The following is a 25,625-nucleotide window of genomic DNA, read 5'->3' as shown; positions in this document are numbered from 1 at the left end:
AGTCTATTTTTAAAAATCTAGATTAAAATACATTTGTATTAATGTATTTAAAATGGCGGGGGACACTTCTGTTTTTAGGTAAAAATTGGGAACTAAAAAAAATAGTCTCGGACTGGAGCGTGGTTATGTAACATGTTAACAACTGTTCCTGTGATGTGGCCCTCAAACTGTGTGTGTGTTTACCTGTGCCATTTAACATAGCTTAATTACAGCATGAAATTTTATATACTGTGCTTTCTCATTTAATAATTCACCTACTATGTGCTAGCCATCAAATAGTTTTTATTTGGAGACAGTGGCAGATGTGGGCGTGAACAGGAAATGTATACGGTAGATTCAGAGGACTTGGTGTGGGTTTGTCATTCTGTCGTTGTGTTAGAAGTGTGGAGATGCTGCAGGTTTGTTAGAGATTTTGATTTGTGGTGCTTACTTAGTGAATATCTTTGAGTATCTGCCCCATAGCAGTTAGCTGTTCAGCTGTAGAGTGATGGTTGAGAGGTCTCGTCTGAGATGAAAGATGAAGAGTATTACTTATTCCATGTTGCTGGATAGTCTTTATAACCATCATTTTATTTTATTTATAAATTTTTTTGGCTGCACCACAGGTTTGTGGGATTTTTAGTTCCCCAACCAGAGATCGAACCCAGGCCCTACTCAGTAAGGGCGTGGAGCCCTAACCACGGGACCACCCGGGAGTTCCCTTTAACTGTCATTTTAAGTGACTGTGTGATGTGACACCCCTTAGTCTTGAAGATTTAGGCCTCTTCTAAGTTTTAACTTACATGAATATCACTGTAATACATGCTTTTATTCATACAGTTTTCACAGTATTTCAGATTATTTCTGATTGACTTTTGAAAATTTGATTACTGAGTTAAGACTATGAAGTTAAAAAATTTTGATGAAATTCTTCTAAAAATATTGTATTAATTTACAGTACTACTAGTAATATGAAATATCCATTTTATTCCATCTTTCATTTAAAACAGTGTTTCTAACTTAATAGGTGATATTATGTACACTTAAAATTTTTAATTATTCTGGTATTAACATTTAACACAATTTGAGAAAAAGTATTCTTAACCTTTGGGGTATTTTTAGAATTGATTAGCTCCAATTTTTGGTTTTGAGTTTTGAGCAGTTCTTTTTATTTGGAAGGATTGGCATTTCATGGTTTTTATTCTTTCTTAGAGGTTGTCAAAAGCACAAAGAGAAAATTTATTTAGTTTTTTAGTTGAATAAACCTCCTTCTGCCTTGCCATTACCATAGGGGTCCATTGCACCCTTACATAAATTTAAGTTACAATATGGGATCTTATGGATCATGTTTTCTGTATCTTGAAACATCTTGCTATTTAGTCATCATAGGTGTTATTTTATTATGACTCATCATTACTCATCAGTTATTCCAAAATATGCTTAAAAATGGAGGAATATGAAATGCAAATATGCGAGTAAAATGGAAGAATGATGAAATCACCTAGATAAGGATGATCCAATAGTGAAATAAGTTGTCACTTTTCATTTTTCTAATTTTGGGGCCATTTTCTAATTCTGTATTCTGTTTCAAGAATGTAATTAAGAAGACTGGAAGCGTCGTTCTAGCCGACTTTCAGGTTTAATTGAACACAGTTGAAAGTGCAAAATTTTTCATTTTCCATTTGGAAAAGAAGAAACTAACATTTCATAATTATTAGACAAATCAGAAATAAATGCAGAGCTAGCAACATTTTTTGCCTTGTTTTCATTCTCCTTATACTTATATTTCTGCAAATTATGTGTAAAATGGCTTAAAAATATGAAGGTTCCACTGAGCCAAGATGTCAAATGGTAATTGTTATTTTTCCTGCTATCCTGAGGGTGAAAGTAAGAAACATTTGTCGGATTTAATGGTGCTATTACATTTGAACACTTCTCTTTAGTGTACGGCCCTAATTATGTCTTGACAGACACAATTGGGAATAGTTAGAAGGAACCAGTAGTTCTGGGCCAATCAGCAATGGAAAGGAAATCTCAGGAAGTCCCAGGGCCACAGTAGAGGAGAAAACTCACTTTTCATTTCCTCTCCTGTACAGCGTGTTCAGATTAACTTTAAAGGGGCCTGAGCTGTAGGTGGGAAGATTCTGTCTGCAGTCGAGTGTTACCTGTGTGTTGGGGCCCCTCTCAGCAGGCATCGAGTCGTCAGTGCACAGACCTTGCCAGGTCCCCTGAGAACTGCTTCATATCCTATTGCATTCAGTATGAAACAGGGATACACTTAGTTTTGCATTTAAAGGGTTTCTGAAAGTTCAACCTCCAGTGAAGGCTGGCAGTGAATTCATTATTATTAAAGCTGCTTTGTTGGGAAGAAAAGGATCGTTTAGAACTGTCCTCTTTGGTGTTACCAAAAATGCTCTGGGAAATTTTTTTTTTTTTTTAATGGCAAAGAATTCTGTATCTTTACATGTCTATATGGTACACATCGTATGTCTTCTTACAAATACTGTGCAATTGTTGCACCCACCAAAGTGGTGTTTAACCCGCCATGGCCTCGGAACCTATCAGTATACACGTGTTTATAGTTTAACAATGGAGAAGGCAATGGCACCCCACTCCAGTACTCTTGCCTGGAAAATCCCATGGATAGAGGAGCCTGGAAGGCTGCAGTCCATGGGGTCGCTGAGGGTCGGACACGACTGAGCGACTTCACTTTCACTTTTCACTTTCATGCGTTGGAGAAGGAAATGGCAACCCACTCTAGTGTTCTTGCCTGGAGAATCCCAGGGATGGGGAAGCCTGGTGGGCTGCCGTCTCTGGGGTCGCACAGAGTCAGACACGACTGAAGTGACTTAGCAGCATAGTTTAACCAATGTTCAAGGTTTCCACAGATATTCATGGCAGGGTTTGTTCTTTCTTGAGACCTTTTTTTTCAACCTTGTCTTTCTAAATTTTAGTAGCAAAAAGGTGAAACATGGTGAGTTTATATCAGACTTTGAGGGACAAGGGCCTGAAGGCTGGATTTGATGGAACTTGGCGAGAAACAGCAGCACTTAGATGCCCTGAGTGAGGTGCCACACATTCTTCTCAGGGTCTTCCACATACTGCCTTATTTCATCCTCATCATAGCCCTGCCTGAGGATTAAGAGCTGGTGTTGGTCCTTCTGCAGACGAGCAAACCGAGGTGTGAGGGTGGTAGGGAACTTTTAAGATCACACACTAGCAACTGGGAGATCCAAAGTCTGACTCCAAAGGGCTAGTGTTTTTGTTTGTTTCTTTAAGTTACTTGAGCTCATTTTTTTATGCTTAAATTGTATTACTGTGATGTTCCCATTTATAAGGTTCAAATATCCATAATGAAGCTTTTGGTTACTTTATGCCACTGATTTAACCCTGTTGATTGTGGACTTCTGGGAAGACTTGAGGTTATTGTCTGAGTTGCCTGAAGCATCCTATGCAGGCTAAGTAAAAGAACTTATATGAACATATAATGTAACTCTGTTTTTAGTGTGTAGAACAGTTGTTGTGGTTAATAGCATACAATTTCATTTAGTTCATAGTCTTTTGTTATTATGTATTTCCCTAAGTGGGCTCTCCAGGTGGCTCAGTGGTTTAGAATCTACCTGCAGTGCAGGAGATGTAGGAAATGTAAGTCCAATCCCTGGATTGGGAAGATGCCCTGCAGTAGGAATAGCAACCTGCTCCAGTATTCCTGCCTGGAGAATCCCATGGATAGGAGCCTGGTGGGCTACAGTCCACGGGATTGAAGAGAGGCAGACACGACTGAGCACATACGCACGCATTTCCCTAATTAGTGTATGCTAACATTACAGCTGTATTGTGGGCATTCATGATACCTTTGTTATTAAAAAGGAGGGCATTATTTAGACATGATTGGGAACCATCAAGCAACTGCCTTCAGAATCCACATCTCCTGATGAGTCCTGCCTGGGCCAGGGTGAATTGCTCAGCTGACAGTGAAACCGGGTGTTTGCAGGGATGTACTTGTAGATTACATCTTTACAGTGTTTTAGTTGAGAAGTACACCTGATGGTTACTACTCCTTTCATTGATTTGCTCTCATGAATGAGAGCATTCATTATATTTGGGAATTGTAGGGCAACTCTTGCTATTAATTTAGGGAAGTCACGTTGGAGGCAATATCCATACCAGACATTAATTTAAAGTTAAAAATGGATACTATTTAAAATATTGACCTTGTAATACATATTATGTAATACATAAAACATGACCTTGTAGTACATTCAGCATGTACTTAGTGATTGTGTGTGCCAGTGAACAAAGAAAATACATATGAGCAGAACAGACAGCAGTTTTCGTCCTTGTAGATTTTATACTTTCGGTTCAGTTCAGTTGCTCAGTCGTGTCCGACTGTTTGCTACCCCATGGACTCCAGCACGCCAGGCCTCCCTGTCCATCACCAACTCCCAGAGTTTACTCAGACTCATGTCCATTGAGTCGGTGATGCCATCCAACCATCTCATCGTCTGTCATCCCCTTCTCCTCCCTCCTTCAATCTTTCGCAGCATCAGGGTATTTTCAAATGAGTCGGTTCTTCGCATCAGGTTTCAGCTTCAACATCAGTCCTTCCAGTGAACACCCAGGACTGATTTCCTTTAGGATTGACTGCTTTGATCTTCTTGCAGTCCAAGGGACCTCTCAAGAGTCTTCTCCAACACCACTGTTCAAAAGCATCAATTATTCCGCGCTCAGCTTTCTTTATAGTCCAACTCTCATATCCATACATGACTACTGGAAAAACCAGGGCCTTAACTAGATGGACCTTAGTTGGCAAAGTAATGTCTCTGCTTTTTAATATGCTGCCTAGGTTGTTCATAACTTTTCTCCTAAGGAGCAAACGTCTTTTAATTTCATGGCTGAAGTCACCATCTGCAGTGATTTTGGAGCCCCAAAAAATAAAGTATGTCACTGTTTCCACTGTTTCCCCATCTATTTGCCATAAAGTGATGGGACCAGATACCATGATCTTAGTTTTCTCAGTGTTGAGCTTTAAGCCAACTTTTTCACTCTTCGTCTTTTACTTTCATCAACAGGCTCTTTAGTTCTTTGCTTTCTGCCATGAGGATGGTGTCATCTGCACATCTGAGATTATTGATATTTCTTCCAGCAATCTTGATTCCAGCTTGTGCTTCCTCCAGCCCAGCATTTCTCATGATGTACTCTGCATATGTTAAATAAGCATGGTGACCATATACAGCCTTGAAGAACTCCTTTCCCAATTTGGAACCAGTCTGTTGTTCCATGTCTAGTTCTAACTGTTGCTTCCTGACCTGCATACAGGTTTCTCAGGATGCAGGTCAGGTGGTCTGGTATTCCCATCTCTTGAAGAATTTTCCACAGTTTGTTGTGATCCACACAGTCAGAGTTTTTGGCATAGTCAATAAAGCAGAAATAGATGTTTTTCGGGAACTCTCTTGGATTTTCAATGATCCAGCAGATGTTGGCAATTTGATCCCTGGTTCCTTAGCCTTTTCTAAATCCAGCTTGAACATCTGGAAGTTCATGGTTCATGTACTGTTGAAGCCTGGCTTGGGGAATTTTGAGTTTTCCTTTACTAGCATTTGAAATGAGTGCAACTGTGTGGTAGTTGGAGCATTCTTTGGCATTGCCTTTTTTGGGACTGGAATGAAAACTGACCTTTTCCAGTCTTGTGGCCAATGCTGAGTTTTCCAAATTTGTTGGCATATTGAGTACAGCACTTTCACAGCATCATCTTTTAGGATTTGAAATAGCTCAACTGGAATTCCATCACTTCCACTAGCTTTGTTCGTAGTGATGCTTTCTAAGGCCTACTTGACTTCGCATTCTAGGATGTCTGGCTCTAGGTGAGTGATCATACCATCATGATTATCTGGATCATGAAGATCTGTTTTGTACAGTTCTTCTGTGTATTCTTGCCACCTCTTCTTAATATCTTCTGCTTCTATTAGGTCCATACCATTTCTGTCCTTTATTGAGCCCATCTTTGCATGAAATGTTCCCTTGGTATCTCTGATTTTCTTGAAGAGATCTCTAGTCTTTCCCATTCTATTGTTTTCATCTATTTCTTTGCACTGATCACTTAGGAAGGCTTTCTTTTCTTGCTATTCTTTGGAACTCTGCATTCAAATGGGTATATGTTTCCTTTTCTCCTTTGCTTTTTGCTTCTCTTCTATTCACAGCTATTTCTAAGGCCTCCTCAGACAGCTATTTTGTTTTTTTGCATTTCTTTTTCTTGGGGATGGTCTTGATCCCTGTCTCCTGTACAATGTCACGAACCTCTGTCCATAGTTCATCAGGCACTCTGTCTATCAGAGCTAATCCCTTGAATCTATTTCTCACTTCCACTGTATAATCGTAAGGAATTTGATTTTATACTTTAGTGGATAGAATAGAGAGGAAATAAGAAAAACAAATTATATAGTATTCTTGAAAGGGGATAAGTACTATGAGAAAAAAATAGGGCATTATGAGGAGTAATGAATATGCCAGGGCTGGGAAGACAGTTGGAAGTGAAACTATGGTAGCCAGGTAGACATCACTGAGAAAGGGACATTGGAGCAAATATGTTAAAGAAGCGAGGGAGGTAGCTGTGCAGGACATCTGGGGAAAGAGCCTTCAGCAGAGAAATAGTGCAAAGCCCTCCAAGGAGTGCATGTCTGGTGGGTTTGCCCTGATGGTGAGTATGACTGGTACGGAGTAGTGATGGAGGGGAGGAGGTTGGGTAGGGAACCTTGGAAAGGAGCATCCTGGGAGGCTTCCGGTGGAGTCTCTGAAAGCCAGGGTGCTTCGGATAAATGGGTATTTCTGAGTCTGGGGCAGTAAGTCTACAGAGCAGCCTGGAACATTATATAGTTGGCAACAAGTTCTCAAAGATGGCTAGAATTAGAAGGACTCAGAGGCCAGAGTAGAGACGATCCCACTAACTGGTGTTCTGGTAGATGTTTCAAACCTCTTCCAAAAAAAGAAAGGAAGGAAGGAAGAGGAAAAGAAAAGAATGCATATATATGCGTTCACAGATTTATCATACATTTTCCTAACATAAAAATGTGTAGTACACCATTTGCAAATAATAATAAAAAATAAGACTCTTAGTTGTAAGTTCTATATAATCATCTGGTTTTACAGAATGCTTTTGATTTTTGCTAAACTTTCATATCCACAACCAAGCTACGGGTGCAGCTGCCCAGTGGGTATAGTTCTAACATGCATGGTTGATGTTTTCCCTTATATTAACAAGGAAGACAAAAGTGAAGCAAATAATATGTGTTGAAACTTGGCTCATTTGTTAGTAACAGGAAAGACTCCTTTGCTATTTTTAATGCTGGTTTTTAAATGCTGGAAGAGTATTTTCCCATTTGTTTGTGCTAATCTGCATTTTCAGCACTTTCTCCATCATCTTCCTTAGTCTAGACAATTAACAAAAATCCTTCTGTGTTTTATGATGTTTACTCATTTCCATGATGGAGACCTGGGTTTGATCCCTGGTTTAGAAAGATCCTTTGGAGAAGGGAACGGCTACCCACTCCAGTATTCTTGCTGGGAGAGTTCCATGGACAGAGGAGCCTGGCAGGCTACAGTCCATGGGGTTGCAAAGAGTCAGACACGACTGAGCAACTTTCACTTTCACACCTGATGTAAATACTCCCACCATGGCTGGTTTCAAGCACTAAAGCGATGTGATGTTGGGAAAGAGAGCTGGTGACTAATGTTATTAATAATGTTTTCATCATGCAGGTGCAGCAGATGTAAATAACTCAAAGAACAATGTGATTCGGAGTGATGAATTTTAAGTCATTCATTACTTTTGTTTTTATATAATTTAATCAGTCACAAGTTTATATGATCTGATTTTAATTTAATTAATTTAATTTTCTCCCTTTTTCCAAGAGGTGTATATCTGGGGAAAAAATGTCACTCAAATTTTTAAAAATAAATTTAAAATAAAGCCAGAATGTTCCCTACTTAAAGGATACTTGTCCCTAATCCTTTGTAAAGTGATAAATCCTTCTGAAAACCAAGTGGCCATCTCACTTTCAGACTGAGGGACATTGATCTATGTGTGTGTGTGTGTGTGTGTGTGTGTGTGTGTGTGTGTATAAAATTAAGGCTCTAAAACCCAAAAGAACTCTTTTGAACTTTTATCTCCCTGGAAGGAAGATAGATCCTGCTTTGTATTTAGCATATTATGATAACGATATTACAGTTCCATCCCAAAAGGACTATGAGAACTAGAAATTCCCCTGTTAGTGTTCTAAAATTTCTTTTGAATTTACTTTTTAATGGAATCAGATCCACTCCTCTTTCTCTTTGAGTAACAATCAGAGCAAGTAGACACTTTGTTTCTAAGGTCGTGTTATTTGGGTGGTCATGCTGGTGCCTAAAATAAGTAAATGTGGAAGAAAGGAAGGAAGATAAAGGAAAAAAAAAAAAAAACAAGGATTAATGAAAATGTAGGCTCTTCAGCAAGCCTCCTAAACTCCCTTCTGAAATGGTGTCTCTCCTATCATGGGTACGTTGTTTTATCCCATTAGCAGACTTGAGCTGCTTCTCACCACTGCTCTCACAGGCAGTGTATCAGGGAGCAAGTTCTGTGGAATCGGAGGAGAAGCTGGCAGGGTGCCTGCGGGGCAGCGCCGAGTACTCCCAGAGAGTCAGCGCCTTGGTGCCGGCGAGTCTTCGGGACGTCCAAGTGGACACTGGATAGGGTATCATTTGGGGGACCGTCACAGGACTCCACTCAGACTAGTTCTAGAGTTTTAAAAGGCATTTTGATTTTATGTTGCTTGAATTCTTCATCCTATTTGTGAGTTATTTCATGAAAGGGGAATTGTATTTTGATTTGAGGGGAATAATGACTTGTTTTTCTTTCACACGGGTATAAATATCATCCAAGGAAAGCTCTGAGCTTTCTCATAGCTTTTTTACACGACTATTTACTTCAGCACCTTAAGCCATGTTTTGTTAAGGTTAAGAAAGAAAACCTAGGTGAAAATGAGAGAAATTACGAAACTACTATTAGTTTTCTAAATTCATTAGGGGGATACTCTGATTTTCAGCCATACCGCACCCCCGCGGCCTTTTCAGCATTTCTGAAGTATGTTTTTTTTTTTTTCCTACCAACCTTAGGGATTTTTCAGAAACTTTATCTACTTGTCAGTTGACTTATTTGAGGGGGAAGGTGGGAGTAGGAAAGAGTGGAATTTGAGGATTTATGGGGTTGACACGTTACAAATAGGTTTAAATGGCCTCAGTAGCATATTAACTGTTGAGCTCTATTTTATTACAAATGGGGATGTGAGATAATATAACTGCCTTATATCCTGTCGCCTCATAGAAGAACTCCTCTTTCAATAGTAACTGACCTGGCTGTTAGAAACAGTCTTTCCCCAGAGAATTTTAATGGTAGAATCGTGAACTCTTTATCTTTATCCTAAAGGTGCTGGTTTACAAATCATCAAAGAAATGAGTGATAGTACTAGAGATTTCCAGTAATTCTGTATAATTTGGACTTGGATTCTAGTTCTTTCACTGAATTTACATTCAGTTTTTCTTCCTGGCACTTGGTACCTTAGACCCTCTCACATAACCTAATCATTTATGTCAGATTTTCTGAGGACTTAAACCTGGAAAACAGCTTCTCTGGTTGCTCTGAGCAACCTTTCCTAAGAGGTAAGGGAGGATCCAAGATATGTAGGTAATGCAGACATCAAAAGATGTCAATTAAAGAAAACCAGACATCTCGAGTTCAGAGAAGGCAATGGCACCCCACTCCAGTACTCTTGGCCTGGAAAATCCCATGGCCGGAGGAGCCTGGTGGGCTATAGTCCATGGGCTCACTAGGAGTCGGACACGACTGAATGACTTCACTTTCACTTTTCACTTTCATGCATTGGAGACGGAAATGGCAACCCACTCTAGTGTTCTTGCCTGGAGAATCCCAGGGACAGGGGAGCCTGGTGGGCTGCCGTCTCTGGGGTCGCACAGAGTCGGACACGACTGAAGTGACTTAGCAGCAGCAGACATCTCGAGTTAATAAATTTAGTGCTTTTCTGTGTATGGGAAGATGCGAGAGTCTGGGCTCTTTGAAATCATTCGTTTGAAGGTGCGCCTTGACTGTCTAGGGCCAGCATCCTGCTTTCTCCATCCTGAAGGATCACCTCGAGGTGCATGATCAGGCCACCACAGTGGCTGATGGCTTGGCAGCTGCAGCGTCCTTGTTTTGCTGATGTGGCAGGTGACATTTTTTCTCCCACATCAGCTAGGCTACAGTTAATATCATTAACAACATTGATTTATTCTTGGATATATACTTAACTAGTTTTTCACAAGCTCTGGTCGTTCCTGACTATTTAGGATCACTCCAGACTTTCTTTTTCCGGTGTCTTGCAGACTGGAACATGGAACTAGGAGTCTGAAGGTTCTCGCATGGGCTCCTTAATCCCTCACTGTGTTAAGTTGAAAAGTCTTAGCTTATTAACTGAGTTCCGTCTTTTTGTTTCTTTTGACCCTCAGATACATCTTTTGTTAATAGAAGTTACTGTAGGGTTATTGTGAGTTTAATGCAGGTAACATAATGAGAATAGGGCTTAGAACCTAGTCAAGCACCCAGCTCTTTCGTTGTTTTAATATCAACATCATCATCCTCCTCCTCCTCAGATGCGCTGATACATTACAGCATTTCTTCATTTTTGTTTGTCTGTTGGCTTGATTAGATCATCCAAGATACAGCTTTGCTTGTAGGACAGAAAGTGGGAAAGCGTATGCGGAGTTACGGCCCTGGCTCTGCTGCTTGTCTGGAAGCAGTTCTCTTCAGGATGGAGAGAGGTGGAAAGCTGGGTGTCCTCAGATAGAAAGAGGTGAGCCCTGAGCAGCCTCTTCTCTGCCTCCCCAAACAACGAAAACAGGCTGCAGTTACTGACTTCACAGAGAAGCAGATTTACCCCCTGCCTTCCTTGTGTCTTCTACTGAAAATACTGTCTGACCGACAGTGGCCGAAGCCTTCCAGCCCACTTGTTTCACGAAAGGTGACAGCAGAGCACCAGCCGTCTCGTGGACCTCACACAGTCGCTTGTGGTCTGTTGTAGTAAGACTCTGACCTGCTGGGCCTTCAGGCGCTTGATATGAGGCGTGGTCTCTTGGTTTCCGACCGAGGCAGCGTCACCTTGTTAATGCACTACTTTTTGTGTGTCTGCTTTGTGAGCGGAGCCGGAAGTCGAGTTTCTGTTGGACAGTTAGGAACCAGCCAGCTTGTTCTGAGCATCCGCTGTGTGTTCACGGTGCTCATCCCCTCAAATACAACATCTATTTAATCCTCAGAGCCTCACTCTAAGGTAGGTCTTCAGTCCTCATTTTAGATGGAAAACTGAGGCCCAGAGAAGTTAGATCCTTTCTCAAGTGGCAGAGCCAAGTTTGAAAGCTGGGCTTATGGGACTCAGGATGTGTCTGTTTTTAACCGTCTCTTAATCTCATATCAAACAAGTGTACATGATTAGTCAGGGATGCAGAGGGATTCTGAAAGTCTGAAATTTGCCGTGCTTTCATTCCTGTTTAAAGTCAGTGATCTGAGGCTTGTCGGTGGGGATGACACCAGAGCCTTGCTATGTGTGTATGTGTGAGTGTGTGTGACCGTGTGTGTATACGCGACTGTGTGTGTGTGTCCCACTCGCATCCTCACTTTCTTCAGTCTTCATTCACATGTCACCTCCGCAAGACTTGCTGGAACACCACGTTGAAAGTCACAGCCCTTTTCCATCCACACACGTCCTGTCTTCAGGTCCTGCCGTGTGGTTTCTGAGTTCCGAGAGGGCAGCTGCGATTACGGGCTTTTCCTGCAGGCCCTCCCAGATTGGGCTGTGAGAATAACAGGACCCATATTCCGACTTCCCCACTTCCTGATCCCACGTCCGTGGTGAGACTGCTTGCTGTTCACCTAATTCATTCACTCATTCATTCCTCCTGCCGTGCCTTTGCCCTTGAGAGAGACAGGAACTTATTAAGGCCATCCTCAGTTGAGAATGAGGTAAGGAGACAGAAGGAAATTCATTTGCCACTTGTGTTTCATTCCATTTTTAAAATTTTTCTTGGTTGAAAGTAGAGTAGCATTTCAGATGCTTTATAGTACTTGACAGTAGACTTTTTTGCTCTCCTGTGTGCAATTCAGGACCAGCCTGTAAACTTCTACATGAAACACTGCTGGGATTTGTGTTGGGACTGCATCAGGTCTGTAGACCAGTTTGGAGAGAATCAAAACCTTAACCCTGTTGAGCTTTCTGATCAATGGACATGGGTTAGCTCTCCTTTTATTTAGACCTTTAGTTTTTCTCAGTGGTGTTTTGTAGTTTTCAGTGTACAGCTCTTATACATATTTTGTAAACTTGTGTTTATAAAAGTGAATAAGTATTTCACATATTTGATGCTGTTTTACACGGCATTAAGAAAAAAAAAAAGGCTTTGTTTTTAAAACAGTTTCAGGTTCACAGTGAAATTGAGCAGAAAATAGAGTCCCCAGTTGTTACCTGGGGAAGTCTTGTCTGGCTCATGCTGTTCTGCCATTCCTGGAAGTTGAACTCCAATCAGCAGTTTTTCTTTTTGGAAATGATATTTCAGAACCACAGTCTGTGCGCTGGAGTGCTCCTTGCTCTTGCGTTAGCCTGACAATTCTGGTCTTGTATTTTCCTTTTTAAAAATATTTTGTTCTTTTTAATTAGACACTCAAAGGATTTCTTTTTTTTGTTTGTTTGTTTTTCTAGGAAGTCTCCCGATTTTATCAGACTATCTTGGCATTGGTTGTTCTGGTTGATGTTCTCAGGTACATCTTGTCCTCTTTAAATATGTAGTTAAAATCTTCATGAAATTTTTCTTAAAGTATTGCCTTTCTGTTGTTTCTATTCCTTTAGTTTGGTTTTCTTTTTCAGGACTTACTGTTAGCTGTATGTTGGGGCTTTTTTGCCTTTCACCATTATTTTTTTTTTCTTCTTAATTCTTTCTAACCTTTTAACTACTTGATTTTAGAATTTTCCTTTTCACTTTCTATTTCTCTTCAGACATCAGAGTTTATTTGCTCTTCTTTTTTTTTTTTGGTCTTTATTTCTAAAATTTAAAAAAAAATTTGAAGTATCTATCATCTTGTTTCTGAATTTTTTTCTAATTCTCCTTTATGTTTTTATTTTCATAGCTTATATAATTTTCCAAACAATCCTTAGGTTGTTTTTAAATAGTATGTTTCAGTGCTGAACTGGAGAAGGCAATGGCACCCCACTCCAGTACTCTTGACTGGAAATCCCATGGACGGAGGAGCCTGGTGGGCTGCAGTCCATGGGGTCGCTAAGAGTTGGACACGACTGAGAGACTTCACTTTCAGTTTTCACTTTCATGCATTGGAGAAGGAAATGGCAACCCACTCCAGTGTTCTTGCCTGCAGAATCCCAGGGACAGGGGAGCCTGTTGGGCTGCCGTCTCTGGAGTCGCACAGAGTCGGACATGACTGAAACGACTTAGCAGCAGCAGCAGCAGCAGCACTATGAACTGTTTTTTTTTTTCCGTATGTGTTTCCAGTTTTTCTTTCATTTTCAATTGAGTGTTAATCTCTTTCTCCCTTTTCTGCCATAATGGCTTTGCATGGGTTTTGACCTTGGTACTTCTTGGGTGCTCATTTTTGTTGAGGTTCGTTTTCTTAGGAGAGGGCTTGGTTCAGATGGCTTTTCTATCTTCCCAGGGCGCCCTCTTTTGGTCTGTGCATATAGTGTTCAGAAATACTGCAGCTTGACTTAAGCTCCCCTTGCTGCTTCTCCTTGTCCACTTTGTCTGACTTCGTCTTTCTTTCATCTCTGTTGTCCCTGTTCTGTTCCAGTTCTGGTACCAGCCCCAGGAGGTTCTCCTGATTTCAGGGCCCTGTGCCGGGAGGGTGCCCTGACCTTCGCCATCCCCCGAGGACTTCACCGCAGGGCTCAGGGCCTGGTCTGGTCTGGAGTGACCAGCACCCCTGCAGTTTTAGCCGCTGTTCTCAGCTCGGCCCCTGTGCTTTCCCGTGAATGTGTGTTGGTTATTTCTCAGGTTAAGTCCAAGGTTCTGATGCTTGCTTCTACTTTTTCCATAACATGCTGATGATAAATAGGTCTTGTGTTTCTTGTATTCTTGTCCACATCTGCTTGTATTTTGGAATTGTTGGGGATACCCCTTAGTTTTCTTGTAAATATTATTCATGGGTTTCTGATTTTGCTATCTCATGGTTCTGCTGTTCTCATGTGGAGGTTCAGAGAGATCCCAAAATTATGCTGCCACTGCATACGACCATTTCCCCAGAGTTTTCAAGATAATTTTTTTAAAAATGCAAATCATCCCAGTCAGTTTCTCGTATCTCTTTGTAATTTCCTCCCTTCCTTCCAAACCCCACCCGAGCATCCCTCCCTACAGTCACTGCCCTGTATTCTAGTCCTGTGATTTTTCCTTTTCTAGAACATCATACATGGAATAGTACACTGTGTAGCCTTTTGGGTCTGTCTTCTTTTACTTGGCATAATGCTGTTGTGATTCATCCCTTTTATATTTACCAGTAGCCATATTTTTATTGCTGAGTTGTATTCCTTATAATGAATATGCCGCCATTTATTTATCCATTCACCAATTGACGGACCCTTTAGAAAAGGTTTTGGTAAGTATGAATAGAGCCGTTACAAACATCCGTGTGTCGGTTTTTGTGTAGGGACTGAACATTTTGGAGGGCAAATATTTTCTCTCAGCCTCTGTTTTGTCTTTTCATTTTATTAACCATGTCTGTCAGGGAGCAGGCATTTCAAATTTTGATGAAGTCCATTTTATCTTTTTTTGAAAAATGATTTGTACTTTTTCTGTTTTGTGAAGTCCTTGCCTATCTCAAGATCTCAAAGGTTTTTTTCATGTTTCCTTCTACAGGTTTTATAGATTTAGGTTTTACTTTTAGGTTTATGATCCATTTTGAGTTAATTTTTGGTGTAGAGTGAAAATAGGTTGAGATAGTTTGGTTTTGTTTTGTGGGGTTTTTTCCCCTGGGGCATATGGATATCCTATTTTATTGCATCATTTGTTGAAAAGTAACCCATTCTTTATTGAATTGCCTCAAGTGCTTTGTTGAAAATCAGCTGACCATGGATGTGTGGAGATAAGACCTTTGATAAGACTTCCTCCCCTGTTACAGGAGGGTCTGGTAGAAATGCAGGGAGATTCCTAGGTCTGGAGAGGGGTTGGGGGGGAGTCCCCAGTCATGAGCTTCTGAGTGATGAGCAGAGACTGGAGGGTCAGAAGGCAGAGCAGGGTGGAGGAGGTGTGACCAGTGGTTCAGAGAGAAGGAGAGCGGGCCAGCCAGAAGACACGGCTCGGCGGCTGAGCTGGCGCCGGGCCTGGTTGGAGACTGGCGGTAGGATAGGCCTGCCTGCGCTGTCTTGCTTTCGCTGTGCCTCACAGTTCTGTTGCAAGTCCGTGGATAGTGGCGACATGGTTCACCTAGACTGAGGGCTTTTCACAGGCAAGAGTGAAAAACTAATAGAAAGGTTAGCAGAGGTATTTGTCTTGACCAGGCGAGCCTTTCAGTTAGCTCGAAAATCAGAACAACGCAAGACAGCACACCCTGAGTAGGGCTCTCGGCTGGCTTCCTCTCTCCATTTCATTCCCTTCTGCTCACCATAGGGCCTCACTTTTATGTCTCTCTTCACAGCGCTTGTTTATGTAGATAAAAGCAACTGTGACACTGTTTTACCATCCCCCCCCCATTTCCTGCGCAGGTGCTGCATTCAGCGCCCACCACCCCGCGCCCTGCCTCGACTTTCCCTCACAGCACAGCCTCTCGTTCCTTCGCAGTTTCTAGCTCAGAACTCCTGAGTCCTTGTGATGGACATGCCAAAATAGCAATAGCAGTTTTGTTTGGAATGTAAAATCATTTTTGGAATGTCCCTCTGTATTGTCTAAGTTCCTGCAGTGTGCATGCTGCTGCTGCTGCTTAGTCACTCAGTCAGTCCGACTCTGTGCCACCCTGTGGACTGCAGCCTGCCAGGCTCCTCTGTCCATGGAATCCTCCAGGCAATCGAGCTTCCAGGGGATCTTCCCGACCCAGGGATCGAGCCCCGGTCTCCTGCATTGCAGGCAGATTCTTTATCACTGAGCCACCAGGGAAGCCCACACTGTGTATATGTCATGTTTATGATTAGTGAGCTTGGAAAACTAAACATAGTTTTTTACCAGACATCTCCTCCACACCATCACCATGCTGAACATTGGGCATGTGGCAGCAAATAGAACAGGCGGAGGTCCCACGTCCTGGTGCTGGGGTTCCATCTCGTGTGTGCTGACAGCACAGGAAAAAAGAGGTGCAACGCACATGTTCTCTGTGCAGAGATTTAAAGGAAGAGGTGTGACTGAGATGCCCTGGGGTGTCGGGCGGCTTCCTCCACGTCGGGCGCGTCTCTGCTGATGGCTCCCTGGTGATGGTCAGGGAAGAAGGTGCAGGTAGGAGCGAGCTGCTGCCAGAGGGCGGAAGACGGGTTGTTCTCCAGACCCAGGAATGAGGCCAGTGCCTCTGAGAGGGAGCAGGCTAGAACATGCGGCCAGGGTCAGTCCCAATGTGGTATGCGTGGAGAAGAAACAGGACTTTAACTGCAGTGGGAACCCATTGAAGACTTCCAAGTTATTAGAAAGAAAGCAGAGCTATAGAGAAGGCTGGAGTTGACAGATGAGTTGGAGGAGAACCTGGAAAGCCCATTTGGAAGCGATTTTGAAGAAAACCCTGCAGCGTTCAAGGCAGCAGGCTGATGCCGAGGAGGAGGGCCAGAAAGAGTTATTAATTGTGCGCTGTAAGATGTAATCTGCCCAAGATGGGAACTCCAGATCTCAGAGATAAATTCAGATTTAGATCAATATACAGTCTAAATCCCAAAGAGAGGAATGCAGTTTAGAGATATGATTTCAAGTGTGCATTTAAAAGCTAGTTTATATTTTAGAGTAAGGAACTAGTTCTTAGTCCCTTCTTCGAGAATTATTCTGCTGATGCTAAGGCTGAAATCCAGTGTTTAAATTTGACCTTAAAAACAAGTATTTCCTGACTTATTTAAAAATCACACCCTTGTTCTGAATCAGCCGGGAAATGGATTTACCATTACCAGATCCATGGTGTTCGAGAATATATAGAGAATTTGAAGAACATGCTCATTCCACTTGGAGGAGGAAGGGTGGCTACTGGAAGTTTAAAGGTCAGGGGTACGGTCTTGCACAGCTCTGAACAGGGGGGGAGGTTTGGTGTGTTAGTCACAGCAAAGAGTTGGATTTTTATTATATTGTTTGACAAGTGAAATATTCTGAAATAAAATAATAGGAAATGTCAGTTCAGCAGAAGGAGTAAAAACAGCAGTAGCACAGCTAGCGTGGTGGAGGAGTGGTGGCGTGCAACATGGTAGTTAAAACCATAAGCTTTGTAGGCACCCAGTCTTGGGTTCAAATTCTAGAGCAGATCTTCATAGCCATTTCACTGGATGAGTTGCTTTAGTGATCCAAGTCTCATTTCCTCATATGTGAAATACACATCACAAATAGTTCCTACCTCACGGGAAGTGGAGAAGAGAAAATGATGTAGTCTATGTAAAGGTCTTAGTGCCCCATCTTCTGGGCTCTAGACAGTACTGAGTAATCAACAGTAATGTAGTTAATAATCACTATAATTTTGTTATCTGTTTACTCATAATCCATAGTGTTAGTCGCTCAGTCGTGTCCAACTCTATGTGATCCCATGGACTCTAGTCCGCCAGGCTCCTCTGTCTGTGGAATTCTCTAGGCGAGAATACTGGAGCGGGTAGCCATTCCCTTCTCCTGGGGATCTTCCCAACTCAGGGGTCAAACCCAGGTCTCCTGCATCTCAGGCAGATTCTTTACCTTTTGAACTACCATGGAAGCCATAATAATAAAATCCATAAGGAAAGTATTAATATTCTTATTTTGCAGATGAAAAATAAACTTTGAGAACTTTAAGAAACTGTCCTAAGATCACACAGTTAGGAAATGCAGAGGTAGGATTTAAATCGAAGATCTGAGTTCAGAATTCATGCGTTTCAATCTTAACCCCGTATCATCTTCTGTAAAGATCCTTCCAAGATTAGAATTCAGAGCACTGGTTTTAGAGTATAACCCAGCACATCATAGAATGACTCCCCTATTTTGTTTGTTAATCTGAAGATTTCACATACTACTCTAATGTCCTACTTGTATTTTAAAAATAAAAACTTTATTATATAAGAAAGACACTAATTTTAGAAAAAATTTAAAATCCACATAAGAAAAAGAGGCATCACTTACAGTCACATTTCGTGGTGGGAGCTGCCTGGCTTTCCCCCTGGGTGTGTGTATATGTGTGTAGTCCTTCCTGGCTCCTTTTTTCCCAGGTAGGATCGCACCATGTGTCCTGAGTTCTGTTTGGTTTCCCTCCCACTCTCTTACTTTATTAAGCACGTCTTTCCGTGTCTGTGGCTGTATTCTGGTGGCAGCTGACATTATTGCAGTATTGCCCTGTATAGGTGTGCCATCAGTCCTTGTGGTAACCCTTCTGTTGTTTAGGATTTTTCACCATCTTAACAGTGCTTTCAGGAACATCTTTGGTCACGTATCTTATCTGCACTTTCTAATAATTTCCTGAAGAGAAATTTCTAGAGCAGCATCCCTGGATCAATTAAAGGATTGCCACACGTTTAAGGATACATGTTCCAAATTGCCCTCCAGCGAGGTAACCCCAGTGTCTCCTCTTAGCACGGGTCCGCTTTTTCCCTGTCACGTGGCCTCCATCGTGGGAGTTACTTTTGCTCTTTGCCAGAGTGGTGAAAAATGGCTGTATCTTACATGCCTTTGATTAACAGTGGCTGTGTTTATGACGTGTTTGTCTTCTTTTCATCGTAAATTGCCTCTTTTTATCCGTGCCTGACTTCTGAGTTTTAGTCAGCTCAAAGAAATAATTTTCAGGAATTTAAATTCTTGGGTAGACAGTGTTTGACTCCACTTTACAAATGTTTAAATTTAGGGATTTCATATGCACATCCTTTTTTCTTTTTTAAAGATCATGGGGAAAAATGGCAGATGGTCTGTAGTATTATACACATAGTAATACAGGTATCAGAAAAGGGCAACTTGCTCTTTTCTCCTGCATGTTAAATGAGGCATAACTTTGAACTCAGGAGTAGGAACTGTAAAACTCTGATCCCAGAAATGATCGACTGGGTCCTTTCCTTTTTGTAATCCATAACTCTTTCACTGTACTGCTGTGCTTTAAGGACAGACAGTTCTGACTCTTTCAGGAAGTATATCCTTAAAAAAAAATCCTCATCCTTCAGGATATACTCCATTTTCACATCTAATGTAAGTCTCTGCTGCTTTCATAATTATTTCTGTTTCTTCTTTTCCAATGGTCAGTTTGAATACAGTTTCTTTCCTAATTGAACATACTTCCTGGTAGTTGATTATAAAAGCAATGCTTGTAAAGTAAATTGTCGTTTTTCTGTTGATGACCATTATAAAATTCAAAATTAACTGCTGCTGAGACATGCGGGTCTTTTGTTGAAGAAGAGTCAGGATGGTAACTGGTTAAACCACCAACCAAACCCTTTTCACTTGGAGTTTTAATCCCTGTCCAGCAGCAGAACTTGACACATTTCTGCCTTTTCCTCCTTTCCTCCAAGTCTGTTTCTTGGACCTCTCAACAACCCTCCCTGCTGCCCCCACCAAAAGCTTTACCACCACCTGCCAGTTTCCTGAGTGTAGCTGCCTCGTTCTGACCCTGCCTGTGTCCCGTCCCACTGCTGGCCCAATTTAAGTTGCTGAAAGACTGTATCCTGGGCATCACCTTTCTTGAAGCTCAGAGTTTCGTGTTATATAAAACAAGTCAGTTTCCTATACAGTTAGAAGTTCTTGCTTTAACTGCTTTTTTTTTTTTTTTATCCACCATTAGTTTCCACAACTTAGATTGTATGTGTCTGTGATGGAAATAAGCTGTTTAAAAGGAAAGACAATAGGAAAGCTTCTTCAGTTCTAGACACAAGGGATAGTTTATTTCTGCTAGAGATTAAAGTTGTAATATTAATATACTTAGGCAAGTTGAATGTGCTTGTCCTTAAACTTTATTTTTTAAGGTTTTCTATCTTCCAAATGTAAGATTTGGAAAATCTCACATCTTGTAAAATCTAAGATTCAAAAATTTTAAAGAACCGTGTAACTTTAAGTCTCATAATCTGGTTTCTTGGAAATCAGATTTCATACATGGTTGAGTTTTTAGTTCAAACACAAGAACTGTAATAGTAACGATATTTTGTTATTGAGAGCCGTGTGCTAAGTAAACATAGATTGTTAATTGTTGCTGAAACCAAGGGTATTCTTACAGAAACAGTAGCTGGTTAAAAGAAATAACTATAAGAAATAAATATTTTCTGACTATAAGTTTATTACAAATAACTTATAAGTTTATGACAAGTATTACAAATAACTACTGCTATCTTGATATTACGACATTTTATCCTTGATGGACAGAGTTAGGTAAAATTTATACAGTTAATGAGTGAAAATTTAGTTTCTTTTACTAAATATACAATATTTAGTAAATATACAAAATATACAATATACAAAATATACAAGTTTTACATTAAGAAATATTATTTATGAATGATCCAAATATTTTGTTTTGTTTTTTACTTTTTTTGGCTATGCTGGGTCTTACTTCCCCCGGCATGTGGAATCTAGTTCCCTGACCAGGGGTTGAACCCAGGCCCCCTACACTGGGAGAGCAGTCTTAACCACTGGATCAACAGAGAAGTCCCCACATATTTTTAATATTTATTCATCATTTAAAAAAAAAATTGTCTTTTACTCAGATGGTATCATTGTAAACCATACTTCTTAAATTTAGTTATTTTAAAACTCTAAATCTCATTAAGAAGCTTTTAAAATATAAAGTTAAATATTGATGTGTCACAAATAGAACTTATTTATGTTAAAGCAGCAAAATTTTCAGGAATCAGTCTGTTCTCGTATGGCTTTAGTTTTTGAATAAAATGTTTTTTTCTTTGCAAAGTGCAGCACATACCAGTAGAGGGCACTGTTGTACTGCAGTAGAGGTGTGTTATTGATTCACTAACTCCCCCATCTGCTTTTGCAGTTTGGAAAGTGTTTTTAAAAGCAATGTTCTCTGTGTAATTAAAATCAGTTCCCTGTATAATTAGCAATGGAGCCTTATTCTTTGTGGCAGAGTTTGTGGATGGTGGTTTTTTTTTTTTTTTTTTTTTTAAAGTCTGTTCTGTTCTATAAGCCAGTGCCAAAAACTGTCGCCTATTAAAACACAGAAAGTTGTATTGTGGTTTATCAGCACCAAGCAATATTGTAGATGGAAATATATAAAATCACAGTGTTGTATTTAGGTGCTCGGAGCAAATTGTTCGATAGGGAACGTTTAAAATTCCTGGTTCTGTCTTGAGAAATAGCAGAGTTAATGTGCCATAGTAATAATGTCTTAGGTTCAGGTGCTCTGAATAATAATAGAGGACAAGGAATTCTTGCAGGGTTTTAAAAAATGTATCAGCATTACTGTACTGCTTTAAGAAACCACTGATCTACTTAGCCAATTCTCTATGTAATTTCTTTTTCGTTCCTCCTTAAAATTAAACACTATTGATGTAGATATTTAGCTGGTAAAATAGTGAATATTAAAGCACAATTAAAGTTACTCCTCTCTTTCTCAAAGGAACATAAATGTTACATAAAATGACAGTAAGTATGCATTTGCTGCCTGGCAGCCTATGGGGGCAGAGAGGTTAGAGGAAACCCAAGACTAAATTTGAAGTTGTGTCAGGGCTGTGATTCATAAAATCATAATTTATCCATAAATCCTAAAGTTGCTTAAAAAGGGACCTTATTTGAAATCAAATTATAGATTACTAGTGGTATATTTTTCAGGAACTTAAAAAAGTAGTAAAAATTTCATGTGCTTGAAATTAATTTCATTCTATACTTTAATGTTTGTAAAAGGAAAGTATTTGAGAATTAGAAATCTTAACGGTTTAGTTTAAGTCTCTAATTGGCAGCCATGTGATATTCTGGAATTAACTAGCATTTTTTTCAAGAAGTTTTTTTGTATTTTTTTAAGCTTTATGTAATACTCTAGTTAAGGGTGTAATCGACTGTTGAAATTGTGTTTAATCTCAAAACAGGCTTCTATTTTAAAAGGTGAAAAAGGACTTGCATTGGCTTACTTTGTGTATCACAGACTTTGAAAAACTGAATAGGTGATTTAATGTTGACTTAGGCATTCACCCTGACAGTAAAATTGCAGGGGTAAAATTTGAGAGAGGAGGAAGATGGTTGAGGGGAGCTACCACTGTAATTAAAAAAAAATTAGAAATACGTTTTATTCATTGGTCACTGCATTAGAATTTTAGAATATTTTGGTGGACTTGGAATCAAGTGTGAGCTGAAAATTGAAATGCACCTTGACCAGGCTCTCTGTCATTTCCCCTAAATTTCTGTGACATCATAGAAGTCGGTGGAGGAGGACTTTGTAGTTTTCTCCCGTCCTCCCATCAGTCCCAAGCTCTGTGCTTTAGGTGCGTCATAAGACAGACTGGACCAGATATTTTGAAAGAGCAGTCACATGACGGAAGACTATATAGAGACTGCACTAGATTCTTGCTAGGAAACTAAAATATGTCAAGTCAGTTAAAGAAAGTAACTCAGTGCTTAATTATTCGTAGATACAGAGCTATTGTTTTCTCATTTCTTAGGACCACAGTGAGAGTAAAGCAAGTTTGCATTTTGTGGAAGCGTTTGTATGGCGCGCTCGCAGCTCCGGTATCCTCTCGGTAATGATTATCGCTGTGTTTTCCCCCAGAGAGGCCATCACAGGTTTTAGTCGAGGCTATTTGTATTCAGCAAGGTCAAGATAAGTTTTATCTCTCCAGATAAGTCAAGAGCATTAGGATCGATATGTAATAGTAAAATGCTCTGAAAATATTATTGCCAAGCTCTTAATGAATTTTTAAAGCTTGTGAGCTTGTCATATAAAATATACCTCTTACTATTTTTATTTATTTGTATGGAGCTCAGGAGTACAATTAATTTTATAGGCATTTTAAAGAAAAGAAACTGAGAACAGATTAATGTTTTTAGAAATCCTTAATTGCCCTACATTTAAACCTGTACTGATGATGTTTTAGAGGCTAGTTTTTTTTTTTTTTTTTTTAAGAAATGCAAAAGAATAAATATTACAATCCATTTATAAACTATGAGTATTAATTGGGTTTACCTGTTAAGATAATCGTTTTTATGAAGTTATATGTACCTTACCTCTGGGCTTTCCTATATACATCAGAAGTCTGGTTGCTTGGTGATAGGGAAAAAAAACCTTACCTTATCAAGAGGTGATTGTATTTCATGATTTTGACACTTCTTTTCACACCTAGATATGAGCTCACATGTTGAAAGACAAAAAGTATTATTTTGTTTTCTGTGTTACTCGGAGGAATAGTTTTATGTCATGTGTTCATGAATATATTAGAAAATGTAGGCTCTAAAAGGATATGTTTTGTCTTGATGCTTTTTTCAATTACTTTTCTGTGGAAACAGCACCACAGTGTTAGGAGAAATGCTGGTTGAGGTAGTTTTCTTCCAAGGTGCAGATTTCTCAAAAATTCCCCCCAGATTGCTTGCCTACAAATACAAATGTGCTGAGGCCACACCTGCCAAAGAAGCTGTATAGACCGGGCTCTGGTTCCTCTTCCTCGTCAGTAACTGCCTGGGTTTCATAGGCTGGAATTACGCCGTCCCTGCTCGTGTTTATATTTCTTAGTTCTCCAAAATGCACTGTTTTTCCTTTAGCCCTCAATTAAAGGTACAGATTTGTAAGTATTCCTTGTTTTAAATGACGCTTGCTTATCTGAGCCGTTAATTGAAATAAGGAGACTGAAAACAGTCTTCCTGCTGGTTTTAGGTATTATTTATCCATCGGTATTTACACGGTAGTAAATAAAAAACGCTGCTGCTGTCATAATCGGCCCCTCTTCCCTTTTCCCCCTTCTCCGTACTTCACACACTGTTTATTTATTTAACCATTTAAATTGAAGGTAATATAAACATCTGGCACCGTTTCTGGAAACTGTAACCGTTTTCTTTGAAAGTTCCTATAAATGATGGTCTTGGAGCTTCACGTGTATTAATCTCTCTAATATAGGTCTACATTTCCACCTACTTAGCCATTTCTCTTTCTGGCTGAAGAATGACACGTTTCCATCAACGGTAGGTCGATTTATATTATTGCTGGCTGATGCAGATTGTGTTATAACAGAGAGAAGACCCAGCCGAGCGGAGGGAGCTTTGGCCATCTCCACCGAGGGCTCGGTTGGAGGCTCAGTGGAACCAGGACACTGCTGGTGTTCCAGCTGGGGGTGGGGGCGGGGGCGGCCATGTGAAATAGAAGTTGACAGTCTCTTCAACAGTTACCTTTGTAGGGTGGTCCGAATGCATTATTAACAAAGTCAGAGCCTTAAGAAATAGAACAATGGTCCTTTTTAAATATATCTAATTTAGTGAATTTGCCCACTCTCCCCCCACCTCTGGTGTCTAATTACTCCAAACAGAAGAGAGAAAAGAAGAAATCCTTATCTACTGGCAGAAAAGTACACTGCAAAAAGCACAGGTTTTTACTTCTCTTCGTGGAGAACCTGTGTGAATTCTGCTTTAATCAGGAGGCAGTAAAAGCAAACTTGGTTTTAAAAGCAAATAAATTCCCCTCCCCCATAGGACTGTTTTAGGGACAGAATATAGTCAAACTCCAAACAAGCAATAGTAATCTCCTGTTCCTCTTAAACTTTCAAATCTGTATTTACAAATAGAAAGCATTCTTTCTTTCCCTTCCTTCTTATTTATGGTTTGTGTCTTCTGTATCACAAGGGAGACCCCTAATGACTAAAAGGTAAATGTTACACGTGTATAAGTTAGTTGGGGAAATGATTGATAGTTTTATTTTCTTTGTTCCCTTATAGTCAAAACATAGAAAATATCAATAAGAGAAAGAGGATACTGTTGCTCAGGATTAATTTTCCAAAATAATGTAAAGATTGTTACCAAAAAAATGTGCCTTACCTGCAATGTTCAGGGGTCTGCATGTTCCTGACTGTGGACTTCGTCGTTTCTAAATTTAATCATAAACTGTCATCTAGAGTTATTTTACTTTTGAATGAAAGGGGTATTTTAAAGTGCAGATCACTCTGGGAAAGTTTTCCTGTTGGTTTCGTAAGGATTGTGTTTGAAGGAACAGCTTGTTTATGGTCACGGTCGCCTCTGAAGTGCTGTTGCCAGAAGTGCGTTAATTGTGCCCATGGGAGAGAGAAGCCAGCGAGGTCTCACACGTCCCTGTGTGGGGGGGCTGGGCACGAGGTCATGGGCATTATTAACTGTTACGTCACGTTCTGTGCAGTTAGTTTTAATTAGCTCATTTGTAAATATCAATGTATTGTCTTAAAAGTCATAGAGCCTGTTGGTTACTTTCTTTACTTTGGAAATATAGAGCCAAAATCGGTTATTTTACTGAAATCTTATCCACATTTTAACTTTTCTGCCACCTATTCGGAGAAGGCAATGGC

The 25,625-nt window shown here is 40.2% G+C and overlaps 1 protein-coding gene across 2 annotated transcripts in view; it reads left to right on the top strand.

The window, feature by feature from the left end:
* Positions 1-25,625, top strand: part of TAF3 (TATA-box binding protein associated factor 3) — a 122,298-nt gene that overhangs the window by 14,987 nt on the left and 81,686 nt on the right. Inside the window, exon 2 of one of the 2 annotated variants that reach the window (XM_010811091.4) lies at positions 12,750-12,808. The exons of the other annotated variant lie outside the window; for it this stretch is intronic. Within the exon in view, the coding sequence (XP_010809393.1) occupies positions 12,799-12,808 (10 nt within the window). The 5' untranslated portion in view covers positions 12,750-12,798. The remainder of the gene's footprint in view (positions 1-12,749; positions 12,809-25,625) is intronic. 2 annotated transcript variants of the gene reach the window in all.

The sequence above is a fragment of the Bos taurus genome, chromosome 13, assembly GCF_002263795.3.
Source record: "Bos taurus isolate L1 Dominette 01449 registration number 42190680 breed Hereford chromosome 13, ARS-UCD2.0, whole genome shotgun sequence".
Lineage (NCBI taxonomy): Eukaryota > Metazoa > Chordata > Mammalia > Artiodactyla > Bovidae > Bos > Bos taurus.
This window is presented reverse-complemented; position numbering and strand designations above follow the sequence as displayed.